This window comes from Dreissena polymorpha, chromosome 7 (assembly GCF_020536995.1).
Source record: "Dreissena polymorpha isolate Duluth1 chromosome 7, UMN_Dpol_1.0, whole genome shotgun sequence".
NCBI classification, from domain to species: Eukaryota; Metazoa; Mollusca; class Bivalvia; order Myida; family Dreissenidae; genus Dreissena; species Dreissena polymorpha.
In genome coordinates, this window is record NC_068361.1 from 75,716,935 (window position 1) to 75,734,153 (window position 17,219).

General features: G+C 33.1%; 1 protein-coding gene and 1 long non-coding RNA gene across 2 annotated transcripts in view; one reads left to right on the plus strand and one right to left on the minus strand.

Moving 5' to 3' along the window:
- LOC127838190 (uncharacterized) overlaps nucleotides 1-17,219 on the minus strand; it is a 451,449-nt gene that overhangs the window by 17,253 nt on the left and 416,977 nt on the right. The gene's annotated exons all lie outside the window — the stretch shown is intronic.
- LOC127838187 (uncharacterized) lies at nucleotides 731-2,601 on the plus strand. Its single transcript, XM_052365780.1, has 2 exons — nucleotides 731-968; nucleotides 1,377-2,601. The coding sequence occupies exons 1-2, from the start codon at nucleotides 806-808 to the stop codon at nucleotides 1,811-1,813; spliced, it is 600 nt and encodes a 199-aa protein (XP_052221740.1). The 5' UTR covers nucleotides 731-805; the 3' UTR covers nucleotides 1,814-2,601.

Genomic DNA, 17,219 nt, shown 5'->3' on the forward strand with positions numbered 1-17,219 from the left:
GCATGAGGGCATGAAACTTTTAATTTAATATGAAAATTTTCTTTCATGTTTAACAGAATTGATATCAGACAAATTATAGTGATCTTAGCTATAAATTACATAATGTATTCATATAATACATATTTATTATAAATTGTAAAAGAATTTTTTAGTAATAATAATACATTTCATATATTTTCCTTTCATTCATGCCAGGAAACCCCTTCTGGCACAGGGGGATGCCAGATGACTGGCATGCAATTTAAACATTAAAATTACATCAGTGCATTGTTCTCGATGTTAATGTTATGGCGTTTCGTCACTTTCTCTTAATGATATCATAATACCACGCTTCTTAAAATATGCGTCCGTAATAAAAAGAAAGCTTTAACAAATTCCATTTCAGCCGTAAATCATTCCATTTTACAACTTGTTAAATATGTATGCAAGAAAAAATATTTATCACTAGTTTTAGACTCAGACCAGAATTTCCGGCCCTCGAGTAACTGTTTTGGCGGGAACTCAGCTAGCAGTTGATCCCGCCAAAACAGATACTCTCGGACCTGAAATTCAGATCCTGAACTACAACCAGTGACTGAAATTTATAATATGTAAGGAAAAGACATGCAATGTTATATAGTCAACCAACTTCACACACCCTATCCAAGTAGCAAATATTATTTGCATGAGTAATAGCTCAACATAATTATTTTTTTTGACATAGTCAATTCTTGATGAAAATTGATTTGTTTGTGCTGAAATGGAGTTAAATGCAGTCCATCTGACTCGGGTAAACGGATCATATAATAAAGATGTATAATTTCAGATGACAGATGCTTCGACTGACCGTGAGCTCCAGGACCTTTATTTTAGCATCTATGACGAGCGAGAGGCAGCAGGGTTTATCCTGCCATCTAACATCTTCAAGAAGGACCACATCCCCCTCCTGCAGTCGGCCCTTGTTAACAACAAGGACCAGTTCATTGAAGGTAATGTGATATTATTATTATTATATTGAGTAACTTAGCTCCTCCAAATGTAATGAGATGTTTTTGCAAGCTGGCTTGTCAATAGATTTTCCATCAAGTTAAACACACAATGATACAAGTTATTTTCAATAAAAAATAAAAAATAGTGAAATTGCTGCTGATCAAAATCTAAAAGCTTTCATGTATGAATCAAACATTTTGATTAAACTGCCTTTAGTGCCATTATATAAGATGTGTGTTTGATAATTTATTAAATTGCATTATATTCATTACTGGGTCGTTTTAAATAACATGCTTTTTATGAATCAACTTCATATGACTAGACACTATGTTTCATTTGAACATGTAACTGTGTGATGATTAAATGACTGTTTGTAGCATTAACTCAATTTGATATTATCCTTCCAGGTCTACAAACTCATGATGTTCTGACCATAGTGAGACAGGAGAAGTTGACCTGTCTATTCAGTGGTGGTAAGCCGCCAGTCACTGTTGCCGATGTAAGAGGTCTGATGAACTTTAAATATCGCGAAGATATCAACCGGGAGGCTGACCGGGAAACTGGCCAGCAGTTTGTTCGGTTCCTTCAGGCGACAAAGGGTGATGGCGCCACCATCAACGGCATTACCCTGAAGCCGAAGGATGTCCTCATGTGGATGTCGGGTTCAACAGAAATCCCAGCTGTGGGTTTCCACAAGCAGATTGACATTGAGTTTGGTGGCGAGGAAAGGGTCAACACTTGTGCACTTTGTGTTACGTTAAAGCATCTGACGCCTGCTGTTGAGGACCCTGTTTTGTATTTTACAGAGCGTTTGATAAACTCATCAACATTCGGTGATATGTGATATTTCTTTATGTTATGGAGATAAGATCTAATGTTGATGAGTTTATCAATCGCTCTGTAAAATACAAGACAAAACTCCTCACCAAACTCGATGTCTATTTGCTTGTGGAAATAAAAAAAAAAAAAAAAAACGTTTTTGTATTACTGTTTTTAAGTGTTTTGTAAATATTGTATAAATATATACTGGAGTTAAACAATTTGTTCATTAACTAAAGTTGCTGAGCCACAGTTATCAACATGTTTCCAAATATAGTTTTTCCGTATTACTTTAGCAATATTGTATTAGTAAACAAGCTTTAAAAAGTTATGCACATGTGCCGACTTTCAAAAAAAGTTCTTGCGAACATAAATATTAAACCAGGGCCCGTATTCATCAACCAATTCTTAGACTTAAGTCTAAGAATAAAGAATATTCTTTAAATAGGATTATAAAAAAATTGCTTTAATATTAAGTCAAACTTGACATTAACTGTCTCTATCTAATTCATTCGTAATGAAGAAATTTCCTTTACGGACATAACCATCACTGGTTGCCTGTATGTTTTCAAACCATGGGCATAATTTTCTTGGTTCAAAGTATATTCTTAAGTCTAAGAATGGGTTGGTGAATACGGGCCCAGAATGGTACAGGATCTGTAACTTACCTAATGTATATTTTTTTTCTATTAGTTTGAGAATTGAGATTGTGTCTATTAGTTTTAGACTTGACATTGTGTCTATTAGTTTTAGACTTGACATTGTGTCTATTAGTTTTTGAGATTGTTATCAAAATAAACTGTTGCTCTTGAATGAATTGTGTTTATTTTTATTCCTGTATCATGTGCTTCTCCTTCAATCGAAAATAAAGTCATTCCTGTTAAAATGCACGACATATTGTTCATGAAAATGCATGTTGACCTATTTGAAGGGTATTGATATTTATTGCAGTCACTCAGATGTTGGTGCCTGTGTGAAAGTTATGTGTGCAAGACCTTATTGATGATGCCAAAAACAAACATCATCTTTTAACAACCATATTTTGTAGATATTTAAGGAATAACAAGCAAGAACTGACAGTTCATCAAGTCCTGTACCAGAGTATGTAAAAAGGAAAAGAGTCAAATATCCATAACACCCTAAAAGTTTTCCGAAATAAATTAAATTCATGGGACACAGCTAGTGTACCATTAGACAACCTTGTAGTGTTTAAATGTTAATCCTCAGGTAGTTTTCAAAGAGTAACCATAACAAAATATTTTCTCTATACTATATATAAAAAGGGCTATAACTTATTCGAAAATAGTCAAAACCAAATAAGAAGCAAACAACTAGGATACACAAACTCCACCTTTATACCATCTTCATACATATTGTGACCTGGTTTTGCAAAGATGTCCTCACAACTAGGACCTGTTTACCAAGGAATGTTGGATGCCGATATGACTGGTATAGTGATTGTCTCTATGAGACATGTGAGCAAAAAAACATGCCAATGCTCTACAGGTCAAGTTTTGAACGATATTGATCACTAAATATGCCTCTGTTATATAGGTAAAGTTTGAATAGGGTCATTTTTGGTTTGTGAGCTATTGTGATCGCCATGTGTCTGCTGTCCATAATTGTGATGCACTTGTTTAATATCAACTATTATACTGTTAACACTTCAGAGGTCACATATTTTGACCAACACTCATTACTATTACTAACAGCAAAAATGTGACTAGAGTGTTACTTTTAGACCTGATTACCTAGTGTTTGACCTTGCACAACATGTACAATTTTACAATTGAATCATCAAGATGTATACATCTAGCTATTTTGATAAAGAGTTTACAAATTTCTCTTTATTTGACCTAGTGATCTAGACATTGACCTATCATGTTTTTTTTTTAATTATATAAGTTCTCCATGTTAGTTTATTTTTTTTCTTCTTTGGCTATATTAAGTGCAAGGCGCATTTTGGCTTCGTGTTCACCTTCGATTTTGATAGGCAGTCATTGGTTATTGAATTCAGTGTTTGTGTTGATATACCGTCTCAAGGTACTTCATTGGATAACACACCTACTTCGAAGGTACCAGAGTAGTGTTTTCCATTACCTCTGTATGTTATACATTGAACTCACAGTAAATAAGAATCTGGATTGAAAGGTTGGTGTAGGGTATACCTATGAATAACATTCTGCTGGTGTACCTCAGTAAGGCTGGGTACTTCGTCATGTATGTTGTTTGCACTAACAAACTGAAGGAAACAGTAACTAGAGTGCGAACGTTGTTTTTCTTTAATTTGACCTATTTTAATAAGTCAAGTGAACCATGTTTAAATTTGACCAAGATATCATTTAGGTGAACATTCTGAACAAGTTTGATGAGGAAAAAACCTGACCTCTAGAGCAATGTTTTCCTATACTATCAACTAGTGACCTAGTGTCTGACCCAACATGACTCTCAATCTTGACCTAAATTTAATTGAGATACAACTTCTGGCAAGTTTGATCAGCGAATTTGAAAGAACTCGAGTATTAAGGGTGAAATGTTTAATGGTCACAAAATCACGGCCACAAACGTTCATCTTGTCACTGTGTGTCAGGTGAGCTTAACATCAAATATCACTTTCAAAATCAACTTTATGTTTTTAAAACAACACAATCGCTGAAACATGACATTGAGTATAAAAACTTCATATATCTGACATACATCAGGGTTTTCATTAGAATTCTTTGTAGCAGTCTTTTGAATTATTTGAGGAGGCCAAGTTTTTTTTTAAATAAAGGTGCCAAATCGTGGCTTTCGAGCGATTTTTGGCACATATTTTACATGTATTTCCCCAGTTAAAAAAGAGGATATTAATGTGAATTGTTAAGAAAAAATAAATTCCTCAGGTTACATCAACTCTCCGGGGTGTCGATTGTCCCAAATTTGAAATCCTGAAAATAAAGTCGGGGTCGAAGGGACCGGGCCCTAGCTTTATGTATAATTTCTGTACAGTACATAACATGTATTCTTTACAGTATTAATGACAATCTGAATTAAACAAACACTGGAAGTTTTAACATTTTAATAAGTTATAACTTCCAATAATGACAATGACATTTCAAAATATATAACTAAACTAATTTAAATGACTAGTCCACAAGTAGTTATTGCAAATAAGAAGAAACAGTAACAAGAGTGCCAAACTGTCACAAGGTACGCCCGTTCGAAGGTTTTGGACACCATGCTCAATGCTTGAAAGTGTCCTCAAGACCTAGTTATTGACCCGGCATGACCCATATTTGAACTTGACCTAGATATCACTTAGATGTAACATCTGACTAAATTTGGTGAAGATCAGATGAAAACTACTTCAATTAAAGAGCGGACAACATGCTTAATGCTTGAAATGCACTATGTGACCTCGTTTTTGACCCGGCATGACCCATGTTCGAACTTGACCTACATATCATCTAGACACAACTTCTGACCAAATTAGGTGAAGATCAGATGAAAACTACTTCAATTAGAGAGCGGACACCATGCTAAATGCTTGAAATGCACTAAGTAACCTCGTGACCTAGTTTTTGACCCGGCATGACATTTTGATAGTTCGGGAATCCCTCCTCTGTTGATTTCTGTAAACCAAAACTGTCAGTTTTGCTGGATATAATGGCTTGTATAATGCCCAGCTCTTGCCTTGGCAGAACAGCTTCTAAAAACGGAAAACCAACAAATATCTTAAAATTTGATCAATAATGCAGACAATTTATAAATGTCTTGTTTTTTGTTGATTTCGAATCTGGAAGATTTTTTACGTAAGATTGTGGTACGAAAATTCCAACGGTATCGGATTTCGTGGTTTTAGGCCTAAACTATTTATAGTGATATGTAACCTTTTGGGATATCGGTAAAAAGCGAGCAGACGAGGTGAAAATACTTTAAAAATTAAAGCTAAAAGACTAAAAAGTTAGATCTGAATATCTTAAAAATTTGTGAATAAATGTGTTTCTGTTGGGTAACAACGACAACTTACCAGAATATTGCTCATGATCAAACGTAAAACTTCTTTCTGAGAGCGAATGGAAAATGCGTCACAAATTCTGATACATAAACAGTAGGGTGTCGTTATTGAAATACCGCGAGAATACTTGAAGAATAGAGATGCCAACTATAGTGTTTAAAGCAAATAACATTTTAACAAGCGTTTGTGATTTGTCAGGATAATAATAACAATAAGATATCGAAAAGATCAAAGCAAATAAATTCGACAGAAATCGGAGATTCGGCAATATATTAAAGACGGGTTATGTTCCCCTAAATTGTGTTCGGTGAAGACTGTTACTCTATGTAGTGAACCAGTCTTAGGATTATACCCACTAAAGAAGAGCATTCAGGGGAGATAATTGAGTAATGACCTAATTTTGGAACGGTTGCGAAGAAAAACAAATAATGCGAGAATATTTAGTGCGATTCGCTACACAATTATGATGTCATTGATATAACTTTTTCTAAGGTATGTATTTACATGTGATTTAGCATATGTCAAAGTGTTTTTGATTTGTTCAAGTTCATAAATAGCATCGCGAAAATATATGTCGCGTGGCAAATTTTTTTGAGACTTATCCATATGTGGTATTCTTATGTAATTTTATGTCTAAATTTCCATATGTATGAACGGTCAACGCCCGCTTCGCGGGCTTTTGCCCGTATTAAGAGGATATTTATCACGTAAATGACTAAACTTATAGTCTAGACTCTAGAGTAGTAACAAAAAACTAAAAAGAGATATTTTTTCTGACCTATTTATTCATTTGACATACAATAACGTAGAATAACAGTGTAAAACAACGTGATGAACACATACGATATTTCAGTAGTTTAGTTACATAAAACGACAATGAATGCATTCTTTATTTATATATTTTATGAACCACATAAACACAACAGCGTATAAGCAACACAAAGAAAAGTCCGTAGAGTCTATTTGTTTTTTTATTTGGCATAAAATAACGTAGAATTACAGTGTTGTAAAACATCGCGATGAACACATACGATAATTCAGTAGTTTAGTTACATAAAACGATTTAGAAAAGGAGATTGGCAATTCTTCACAATGAAATTAGATTACATCCATTAAAGTCATATCGGCCTCTGATCTATGTGTCTGTTCTTTTTTAGAACAAGGACTGCAGACGAAGTCAAGCTCGCATCCTGACGTCACAGCGGCTTTGTATTGTATACGATGTAGTTTCAATTTTAAGTTAAACCTGAATCCAGACACAAATGGTCGAGTGCATGTCGACACATGTGTTTTTATATTGAAGGCATTTTTGTTTCAGAAATAAAAATGCTTCATCTCGAATAAAATAATTTTTGCAACAATTGTATTCATAAAACTATTGTTCAGCAACAATCGCTGTTTCAACCTATTTAAAGTATTTGTTATTTTTTTAGCTTTGCTTTTTCAGCAAAATGTATTTATTCAGTATTTAAAATTACACAAACTAGTCAAAATACAAGAAAAGCATACCATTGTTTTTATATATTTGTTATTTAAATCCATAGCATGTATCTACATTATTCACAATAGCGTGCAATGTTATCTTTATATCAACGAATTCGCATATAAATCAAAAAAGTAATTCAAATGTTAATAATAAACAATATTTTTTCATGTAACATATAATATTGTTTTGCAAAAAGCAGAAACAAACTCATTAGCAATACTATAAAAGAAGTAATGGAACCACAATAGAAAATGTGCCCACTATTCAAGAGTGCTTTAAATCAGTATCATGATCACACGCTTGCTTTACATAGAATCGATTTCCGTCTTCGAACTGTTTACGATGCCTGGTCAACCCATTGATAACACGTGGTAATCAACAACTGTTCTATAAGTAATTGCAATATTTTTAATATTGGAATTGTATTCGTGTGGTGTTGACTAGCGATGAATAATTGACTTTTCGCTTTATTTTATTAAATTTTACTCCACATAACCTATGGTGTAGCTTTAACAAACTTTTAGCAAACGTCAAATGGTCCATTATGTTAAAGATTTTTTGTTAATTTTATTCATATAGTCATGTTAAAGTTATATTTTCATAAATATAGAAACAGTAAAACTCTTCTCAATATATTACATATGTAAACATTTATAAAGAATGACGTCAGTATTAAATTTGAATTTCTAAATATAAACACAGAATGTGAGCATTTCGAAATTTTACATTTTACACTAAAGTAAAAAAACGTTATAAATAACTCCAATCAGCTTCTCAAAAAGACCCATGTACGAACTATCCATTTGCTACCTACAAGCCAAGACACAATACTGAGCGTTTGAATGTTTTTCTGTTTTGATGCGAATTTTCAATTCCTTCTTACGAGTGAATAAGAAAGGTGTAACAGTGCACATAAGAAACTATGCAAACCTTTTTCGGAACTTTTCTCTAGCTCGATGCAACCATAAAACATCGTCTACGAGAGGCATCAGATAACACGAATGCATTTGCTTATTTATTGCATGCAATTGTTAATAAGCCGTCTTTAAGACCACGAGGTATGATATCTATATATCCCGACGCACTCTTGTGTGCATGGTTTGCATAGCTTCAAACTTCTTTGAATGTTTAAATTCGACTTTAAGTACAGAGCAAGTCTTAACCGATCTTGATTTGTATGTGATGTGAATTTCTATATAATATGGTGAACGTTTGTTTTCATTTAAATGGACATGTTATGTAATTTAACGCGGAGTAAAATAGAAAGTTTAGACGACCACACATCTGTAAAAAAACACACAAAGTTTGCACTGACCGTTCCGAAGCGAAAAAACATATTACTCGACGATATATATATATCTTTCCCTTCTAGGTGAATTTACTGTTCCAAGGTTGTGATATCAGCTGTAATAATATCATTGTTAAGTGTTGCGGTCGTTGCTTTACTGTTCTATGTTGCATAAAAAAGAAAAGAAAAGCGAATAGTAACGAATATTTATGTAGTGGATTGATTGCTGTAGTTTCATTACTCCTATCTTACACTGTGCCATGTTTTGTTCGTAACCGATCAGTTGCTGTCACGTCAGCTCCGCAATAAAACTCCGCAGATATATTCAAGACACTAAATTCCGCTCGTGCTTGTTATATTGAAGGTATTATTAAATACATTTAGTGACAAAACATATATAAGACAAGAAAATTGAAAACACAAAACCTAAAAGCATTAAGCAAAAGGTTGGTACATTATTAGAAATGCGTATCTTTACTGAATATATCACAATTTGTGAATTGTTGATGATTATACCAGTTATTTTCTGTTCAATGGTCTCGATATAGTCAAGATTAAGCTTGGCCGCGATATAAACCACATAAACGACTCTGATCAAATAGTGTGTCGCCATCATTTATCCTTCGGTAAATATTTCGATATTTGACAGTGTCACTTATGTGACATAAGTTATAAGTTGAAACTCTGTATTGGTAATACATTCACTGCATCTTGAAACTATTCAAGAAGTAAAAAAAAGTAGTGATATTAGTAACACAGATCGCAAACCCGACAATAACAATGGAATAACCGAGTTTCACTGCAATTAACGGTCCGTTCTCGAACTTCACTTACTTTCAAGCTGTAATAACAATTTCCAATTATGATCCAAACATCGCCTTTGGAAAGACGCACAAGGAAGTATGAGTGAAATTATCTTAAATACATCCCACTACTTAGTTTAGAATTTGAAGATAACAGACAATCACTCCAACGAATTATTAAATGCTCGGTAACGAACGTTCATCTATAGTTTCACGTCGAACACTTTAAAACATTTGCTCATTTAAAGACAAGTACGTTGATACGACCGAACATTATGTTATTTTAATGAATATCATTTCGAATACACAGCATGAATCACTATTGATATTTTAAGACCATTCAATTCCAAGACCCTTTGACATTTAGACAATACTTTTCATATATATATATATATATATAAATATAAACAAAGTAACAACAGCGAAAGGACCATGTGTTACCATGGTTCCGTTTTATATGCTATGTACTGCTTGAAAGCGAAAACGTATTGCAGAACATGACAAGAATAAACGACACAGATTTAATTAATTCACCCCGTGAATGTCAGTACGGATGCAGGTAAAATACCGGACATGTGGGGTTTCGGTTAAGTAATCCGGTTTTGGCCACAGAACAAAACAACACAACAATACAATGTATTTAAATTAGAACTTTCTGGCAGGAATGGCAGCTATAACGCAAAATTCGCTACAGCTCTCATGATTCAAGTGCTAGGTAGGGACTCATAACGGTTCTTGACTTCATGAAGGCCGTGGCGATTCTACATCGAAATACACCCACTCGTAAGCAACTCGCGCAATGTGAAGTTTTCATTGTTTTTGTTTATTCTTATATGTTCTATTTTTCTAAGGAGGGTATGATCCTTTATTTATACATTGTGTAAACAGCCTGTCAACTTTAATGCATTACTTTAATAGGTTTACTGGCTACTGGAGGACGTAATGCTTCATAATCACATAATTTAATCTCTTTATTAATTTTAGTGAAACCTCTGCGCATAGTATGTGGAAAACCGCTGGCGGCAGACCGAGCCTTTGTGTTTTTTTAGTTATTTGAAAATCGTTACTGGTATTATTTTGCGGTACATTACATGTCACGTAAGATAATACATTTTTTTTTTAAACAAAATGCATAAATAGAAACTCATGAAGAGATACTTAGCTGTAACATGTGCGACATCAATTTATGAACGTATTGCATGCTCACTCATACGCCAGCACACATGCAACGCGATCGTGCCTCGAAAAGTCGTTATTATATTGCTCGGGTGATAATTAAACGAATTTGTGAATTATCATGCTATTAAATCGCCTATCAACAGGTGTAAATCTCCAAAACGTTTCAATGACCGTTGGTATCATTAATCATTTGTTTTATCACGTGCCGTGGTTTTTTCATATTGTATAGGCACATTGACATTTAACTGACGTATAAGACTAGCGGATGTTAATATGAATGTATCTCCTGAAAATTGTTCTGAAATTGTATTATTACTGTTCAATTGAAGTTATTTCTATTTCCAATTACATTTGTGACAATGTTGTGCCTTCAGGTGTGTGGTATCGATGATGTAAAGCTATACAAGAGTTTTTAGAATAAATCCTTTCTTATCAGTCACTGAGGATAAAAAAATGCTCATGCATACGTAGGCTACTGTTCAGACTATATTTGTAAATGGGGCAACTAGCAGCATGTGTTAGTGAGCGTTTTCAGTGGTAGAATCATTGATAAAATAAGTTCGGGTAAGATTATCTTCCATGCTAACACAGGACATGCTTATTTTAATACTAACGACTGTGCTTTTTTGTTTTTACCTTCGTAGGTAAACAACTTGACACGTCCTTAATTAATGTGCATTAACTTTTAAATTGGACGTCATATTATGCTGACGACCTTATTTCACCAAAATGACAGCATGCGATATGTCGGTCAAATAGTATTTTGCTATTAAAATCGTTAACAAAATGTTATCTTGCATTCATACATTATATGTTATAGTTGTTTGAGTTACGAAGCGTTATAGAAGACATCACAGGACAAGGCATATTTTCTCGAGTGCTTGTTAAAAAACATGTTTGTAGATTAACAATTCTATAGAGATCCTTTAAAAAAGAGGTTTTTCACCGAACAAAAACATAATTATTTTAAACCATTTGTAACATTAGGTTTGAACATCTCTAAGGCATCATGACGTTCGAAGGGAAAATAATTGAACAGTTTTGAGCAACGGACCGTTTAATTGTCTGTATTCTGTATTATTATGTATATAGGGAACCGTGCAGCTCAAATATACAATTCATGAATTTGTAATTAAAATTAACTTTAAAAATGATCTTTTGCAAAAGTACGATGGCTATTTTGCTTCAAACCTTGAGATAGTCTGTTGCATAAACGATTTTATGTTATATATATCTAATAGATACAATTCTTATAAATGAACCAACGCGCACATACCTGGCTGTCGTTATAATCCATGTGCAGCATATAGTCTGTTAAGAGGTCGGTCCGTTTGTTCACATCCTTTAATGCCATTTGCACCGCAGGCAAACATCCCTGACCCCCGGCCCAGCTGCCGGACATGGGAAATATCCCGCCAATAGTGAGATTCCTTCCCTTGAATCCGGAAATCGGTTGGATTGTCATGACAACGAACACAACAAGACATCGTCGGACAAATGATCCGTTCGTTCTCATTTTAGGTAATGATATACTGTTTGATATTGTGTTTTTAATTTATTTCATACGTGTAAATGTAAACTATATTACAAACCACATAAATAGCAGTTGCTTGTTTAATTGTCTCGTAAAACTGACACCGGCATGACTAGACAATTAAATAACGTAATGGCGCATCATACGATTCTAAATTTACGTTATTACACCAGAATTTTATGATAAACAAGTACGTGAAACTTTCATTAATCTTCTTCATGCAGATCAAATAATGTAACTACTGCTTTGTTTTACAAACATATTCGTAAACTATAAAGCGTATATAACTTCGAAAACATCCAAATGGCAGCAACACCCACAGATTTCCTGAACAAATCAATATCATTTTATTCCTATCAGATCACAAATATCAATCACGATCCACTGTCATCCGATACATACATCGAAAGCAACACTTTCACTGCTGGATTGTTCCATATCCTGAGCAAATCGTACCAATATTGAAATTGCTAAACAGCGCTTTTTGTTTGCTAGCAAAAGCAATATCTGCGACAGACAACTCTATCCAGCGAGAAATACAATCGATCGATATGGCAGCCATCTAGTCTTTATGACAAAAGTTTCTTCTTTTCTTGACACGGATGACTTAAAGATTAATCTGATAGCTGAACGTTTCATTTAGAAGCTGATTGAAACACGAAGCAAACAATAAATCGCCCTATCGGTGCAAAAAGGCATCGTGTGCCTTAGATTGTTGATTTCACATGGTACCTTTTTGCACCAAGGGAGCGACACAAACATATAATTGAAGAACAATTTGTTTAAAAAATAACTATTCCCACAAGAATGTTTTATAAAACATGAATAGCGATACTTTGGATAGCATATGTTCATAAGTGCACGCGGAGGAAACCACTCGTTTTGTAATTCGTCATGCATGCATTGAACATGTACTAATTTATATAACGTTTATCATTAAATTAGAATTGGTGTTAATAGGCAATCACTTTGCTTTCCTATTACAAAAGTCATATATGTATTTTTTGCTGACAATTCGAAGAGATATATACACTGAAAACGCATTTTCCTTAGTGGGCTTTTACGCGTTTAAATACACGTACACAATACAAGAAAGCAAACGCGATTGCTTAAGAATTGCAATATTATACGATTGACATTAATACACGATTCCCCATCGTATAAATAAACGGCTCTCGCGAACATGTTCAAGGGCTCTTTATCTGTTTCTGAATACAAATTATGTGAGAAAACGAAGCGAATCTTATCAGATTGATCACATAAAAGACGCAAGAAAAAAATTCGTTTTTTATAAAACACTATAGCAATCCTGTAAAGCCTTGCGTAAAAACCAAAATTGATGACAACAATACACTTATAGTAATGTCTGCATGGTTTTTGAAAGCACCTAAAACGAATTGAGATACCGCGAAATCATGCAGTGTCTGCAGAACCTATTCATTCAAAACCACAAAAAAAATCAACATGGGACTATTACTACCATGTTGTTATTATGTAACACTGCACAATTGTACAATATATTTATTGCAATAAGAAATGACACACCATTAGAAGAATGAACAGTTATAAATTTTATTGGAATGTTAAATGTTGTCCGACATACCATCAAATGATCCAGTAAGTAATGCAACATTTTACTGTTTATTTTTAAAATAAGCGTACTAGGATAGGAGGTATTAATGTATCTATGTTATGCATCAGCTCATAATTAGATTAATACAGTAAATGTTTCAAAAAAAGCTTAATGTCGCTTCTTAATATAAGTTTTAATGTAGTGCATGGCTTAGTTTAAAGAAGTTCCGATTTACGTAGTTAGTTGAAGCAGTACACATAGTTCGCAACACAATTATGCCATTTTTGTTCCCACATGTGCTATTATATTTTAAATTGCACTGTATTACTTTCCATATGTCATCTCGGTCATATCTATTTTCAATTGAAAATAAAAATAAATTGGAATTAAAGTAACTCTTTAGATCTTTGTGAAAAGGTGTCGTATTTTTGTCCCTTACCAGTGAAACCGGAGGGGACTTATGGTTTGCGCTCTGTCTGTTGTCTGTCAGTCTGTCCGTCACACTTTTCTGGATCCTGCGATAACTTTAACAGTTCTTCATATATGTTCATGAAACTTGAAAGATGGATAGATGGCAATATGGAGATGATACACATCATTTCATTTTGTTCTTACGTCAAGAATTCTGTTTGCTATGGCAACAAATATATATATATATATATATATATATATATATATATATATATATATATATATATATATATATATATATATAATACTGGCAAGGGTGGAGTTTCACTGGTAGGGGACCATATTGCATTGCAATCTCTTGTTATATCTAATAACTAAATGTCATTGATATTTCTAGGTCTGAAATGGAATGATTTATCCGTTTATATGAAATATAAATACTTTGAATATATTACATATGATTATGCGATTGCAATGTGAGTCAGTGAATTGTTAATAATATTATTGGATATGCAGGCTTACAAAATAATTAAAATATACTGTCATTTCCTAGCAGACATTATTGATATAAATATTCCTATCCTAGACATAAAAAACCCTGTATCCGCAAGAGTCAGGAAATATAACTCTCAATAAGGAGGCAGATTAGACTATGATTTCTTAGCATAGTTCATTCGAGCAAATACAGAATGTCAAAAAGGATTTTGCCCAACCGGGCAATGGTCAATCAATGTGTATACACATGGCATTATCTTAATATCGTAAATTGCATTATTACCTTTTAATATATATAAGGATTTGATTTGTCCGATTACTTAAACGTTCCTTAAATCTTAACTTCTGTTTCTATCGTATTATTTTATTTCTGTATGTTTTTTCATTGAAAAATAGTGTATTGTGGATGTTAACTTTAAGCTTCTTTTTTCCAAAAGTAAATACAAACAACAATTCAAGAGAATATATTTCATGCTTATAACAATAAGGCTACTAAATGAGTATTTTAAACCAGAAAAAGCCAGTGAAAATCACTTTAAATTACAGCGCCACGTTTACAATTTACGTTTTTGAATCAAATACATAGCGTGCATTTATATTTAAATTCTTTCAGAAAATAACATCTCATAAAACCTAGATTCCGTTAATTATAATTTGTATTGCTGTTAATGCTGTTTTGCTGTTAATGAATTAAATATTACTTTTTTCAATAAACAGAATTTAGAACTAATATTGACAGTTTGACATGTTTTTGTTCTTTGCATAGTTCAGTACTTAATGCAAAAAATGCAACAGTTTACGATGCCTTTAAACATTGATAACGCGCGGTAATAAACAACTTTGTATAAGTAATTGCAATCTGTTTAATAATGGAATTTTATTCGTGTGGTGCTTACTTGGCTTATGCGATGAATAATTTACTTTTCGCTTTTTGTTATATAATTTTACTCCACATAATCGATTGTGTTGGTTTAACAAACTTTTATGAAACCTCAAATGGTCAATAATATTAAATATGGTTTATATTAATTTTTAGTCATATATTTATGTTAAAGTTCTATTTTCCTAAATATGGAAATAGTAAAACACTTTTAAATATATTGCAGACGTAAACAATAATTAAGAATGACGTAAGTATTAAAATTGAATTTCCAAATATAAACACAAAATGTGTGTATTATGAAATGTAATATTCTACACTCAAGTGAAAAAACCGTAAGAAATAACTTCAATCAGCTTCTCGAATAAGACCAGTGGACGAACTATCCACTTGCTATCTACATATACAAGTCAAGTCACCATACTGAGCGTTTGAGTTTCTCTCTGTTTTGGTGCGAATTTTTTCAATTACTTCTTACAAGTTAATAAGAAAGATATAACAGTGCAAATAAGAAACTATTCAAACCTATATTTCGGAAATATTCTCACTCTAAATGCAACCATAAAACATCGTCTACGAGAGGCAGCAGATAACACGAATGCAAATGCTCATTTATTGCATGCAATTGTTAATAAGCCGTCTTTAAGACCACAAGCTATGCTATCTAAATATCCAGACGCACTCTTGTTTGCATGTTAGCACTTTAGCTTCAAACGTCTTTGATTGCTTAAACAACGACTTGAAGCCCAGAGCAGGTCTTAATCGATCTTGATTTGTATGTGATGTAAATTTCGATATTATATGGTTAACGTTTGTTTTCATTTAAATGGACATTAAAATGTGTTTAACGTGAAGCAAAATCGGAAGAATAGACGACCACACATCTGTGAAAAACCACCATGTTTGCATGGACCGTTCCAAGGCGCTTAACACATTATTCGACGACGTAAATAGTTTTCTTCTAAGTGAATTTATTATTCAAAGGTTTCGATACCAGCTGTAATAATGTCATTGTTTAGTGTTGTGGTCTTTGTTTTACTGTTCTATATTGCATATACAATTCAATAAAAGAAAATCGAATAGTAACGAATAGTGGTTGTATTGCTGTAGTTTCATTACTCCTATCTAGCACTGTGCCGAGTTTTGTTCGTAACTGATCATTTGCTGACCATGTCAGTGGTCCCATTAGTTGAAACTCTGTTTTGTCATACAGCCAATTATCGTAATGAATGTTCATAAAGAAATGTAACCAATATATTGTTGCCTTAGCGGTTGCACGGTATAATGCCAGTTATTAGTTCATAAAATCAAACCAAAGTGACTCATACAATTACACTAATAATTTATACAAGTTATGTATACTTAATAATAATTAATGTATCCTAATTATTTAAAGATAGTCACTAAGGTGTCACTAAATAAAAAAAATCAACAATAAAAAAGAATATGTATTCATGCATTTACGCCAAATATCAAACTGCCAAATGTTTATGTAATTTTAATACATTCTCTGCATCTTTAAATTATTCAAGAAGTAAAAAAGTAATGAAAATAGAAGTAACACATATCGCAAACCCGACATGAACAATGGAATAACCGAGTTTCAATGAAATTAACGGTCCGTTCACGAACTTCACTTATAAAGCTCTAACAACAATTTCCAATTATGATCCAAATATGGCCTTTGGAAAGAAGCACACGGAAGCATAAAGGTAATTATCTTTAATAAATATGTCAAAAGATATGGTTTCACGTCTGGGAAATAATAAATGCTCGGTAACGAAC